General features: G+C 42.4%; 2 protein-coding genes across 6 annotated transcripts in view; one reads left to right on the top strand and one right to left on the bottom strand.

The window, feature by feature from the left end:
• Positions 1-2,500, bottom strand: part of LOC134086228 (NACHT, LRR and PYD domains-containing protein 12-like) — a gene marked incomplete in the record, with an annotated part of 983,201 nt that overhangs the window by 429,052 nt on the left and 551,649 nt on the right.
• sh2d3a (SH2 domain containing 3A) overlaps positions 1-2,500 on the top strand; it is a 27,026-nt gene that overhangs the window by 14,404 nt on the left and 10,122 nt on the right. For all 5 annotated transcript variants that reach the window (XM_062540021.1, XM_062540022.1, XM_062540024.1 and 2 more), the window contains one exon: positions 1,555-1,814. In XM_062540021.1, the coding sequence (XP_062396005.1) occupies positions 1,555-1,814 (260 nt within the window). The remainder of the gene's footprint in view (positions 1-1,554; positions 1,815-2,500) is intronic.

The following is a 2,500-nucleotide window of genomic DNA, read 5'->3' as shown; positions in this document are numbered from 1 at the left end:
CCTGCACAATGGCTGACTGAGAGTGAGAGATCAAATCAACATGTTGCTGAACACTTATTGTTTACACAATTTCTGTCTGTCGTGGCTCAGTTCTGCGGCTAAGTTGGCAACCCATGGCATCAAAATAAACTAAATGAGCCATGGGTTTGTGATGGGATATAGGCCTACAACACATTTACTGAAGTCATATTATGTACATGATCAATATAGCTTATGTGTAGCAGTATGGATTAGATGTGGATGTATAGATAATAAATATAACAACATTTAGCCTAAATAAAATGAGTAGTGCAATAGGGTGTTTCAGAAGTGCACAGTTCTGTTAGGTCTGTTAGGATGTGTAAATTTAGAGTGGTCATGGCTTTTGGGAAGAAACTGTTCTTATTATATGGATTATATGTGGGTGTCTGGAGCTCATTCAGTCTTTTGAGCTGTATATTATATTATATATGTATTAAGAATGGGATGCCACTTACAGTAAGTTCATATGCGATTCAAGGCAAGTGGCCCAATACTTTTGCCAATATAGTGTATGGATTATATCACAAATGTATCTGTGTATATTAGATTACACATGATTCGATATAACTAATTAGTAGATGTACGGATTATATCACAAACGTATTTGTGCATATTAGATTATACATTATTGGATATAACTAATTAGTAGAATGTACGGATTATATGACAAACGTATCTGTGCATATTAGATTATACATTATTGGATATACGTTCGACCGGCGTCGCGTCAAACAGAGCAGGTTGTTTGCGCCACGCCCCTTTTTTGGGGAAACAAGCCCTCAGAAGAAGCCTGAAACAAGCCAAAGTGAATGGGTGTTGTTCACGGTCACTGATCTATAACGAATAACTTATTATTTATAGATCAGTGGTAGACAGACATGCCGATAAGTTGCTGTGTGGTTGGGTGTACCAACCACAAAGCTAAGAACCCCTAACATTAGGCTACACCAAAAATAAATCAGACCAACGAAAACGGAAATCTAGGCTAACACTTGGCTAACACTAGCAGCTAGGCTATCGGCTATGACAGAAATTATCATATGTTGGAATTATCTAACGAACATACTTTACATCCAAGCCTGTCAGTCAACTACACAACATTACAATTAAAATAAGAGGCCAAAAATACAGGAAAACAATTTAGTTATTTAACTGGAGATTCAATGAGATAAGAGTATGTCTGGGTATGACGCTGGCCACTGCTACTGCTAGCAGGCTACTCGGGAGACCGAAGGGACATGTTTTTACTTTGATTGAATTAAGCTTTTGAACGTATTTTTCACGGTCAACGACCGACAAAGTGGTAATATATTGAGTGGTCCTATTGATTCGTTGTGTTTTCTGTTATCATTTACCCCTACGATTTCGGTACGAATTACGTTTATTGAGCCTAATTTGCATTGGAGTTAATGGGAGACGTAGTTTGTTTCCCCCAAAAAGGGGCGGGAACGTTCGTCGCGAGTCAAGTTCCCGGATGTGCCGGTCTAACGTATAGTTAATTAGTAGAATGTACGGATTATATGACATATACAGGGCTACACGCGGGAGCTTTTCCAGTTTGAGGACGATCAGTTCGACAACATCCCGGCGCTGGTCCGTTTCCATGTGGGTGGACGTCTGCCCATCTCGCACGGGTCCGGCGCCGTCATCTTCCACCCAATCACGCGCACCCTGCCCCTGCGGGTCATCAGAGAGCGCCAGGCGGCCAAGGCGCCGCGGGACCACAGCAAGAGGCGGAGCCTAAGCTCCACGCACATGGACATGCTGCAGGTCAACAACAACAACCTGCTCAGGTGAGACACACACACACACACACACACAGACACACACACACACACACACACACACACACACACACACACACACACACACACACACACAGACATGCTGCAGGTCAACAACAACAACCTGCTCAGGTGAGGGGCACACACACACACACACACACACACACACACACACACACACACACACACACACACACACACACACACACACGCTGCAGGTCAACAACAACAACCTGCTCAGGTGAGGAGGCGTGCGCACACACACACACACACACACACACACACACACACACAAAAGCACAGAAACACGCTCACAAGTTGTCATACATCGAAGTTCACGTATACTGCACATGTATAGAATGCACATACTCACTGAAGCATACTGTACAGTTGACTCTATCTGCTTATATTCGCCTCAGCTGGAAAACTTGACCTTCGACCTTTAACTTAGCCTCAGCCAATTCTATGCCAGAACATGTAACTATGACATTCACAATGTTTACATATAATGACTGACGTAAACATTTTGTAGTTTTATATTTGCTATTGACATGATTGTAGAAATATACTCATATTTACCTCCCCAGAAAGGTAATGTGTAGCTTGTGGGTTGTGTGTGTGTTTTAAGTTGCTATAGTAACAGTGAGTGATTGTGTGTGTGTCTCTCTCTCTCTCTCTCTGTGTATGTGTGTGCG

Source organism: Sardina pilchardus, chromosome 1, assembly GCF_963854185.1.
Source record: "Sardina pilchardus chromosome 1, fSarPil1.1, whole genome shotgun sequence".
Taxonomy (NCBI): Eukaryota; Metazoa; Chordata; class Actinopteri; order Clupeiformes; family Clupeidae; genus Sardina; species Sardina pilchardus.
The sequence above is the reverse complement of the archived record's forward strand: the minus strand, read 5'-3'. Positions and strand labels throughout refer to the sequence as shown.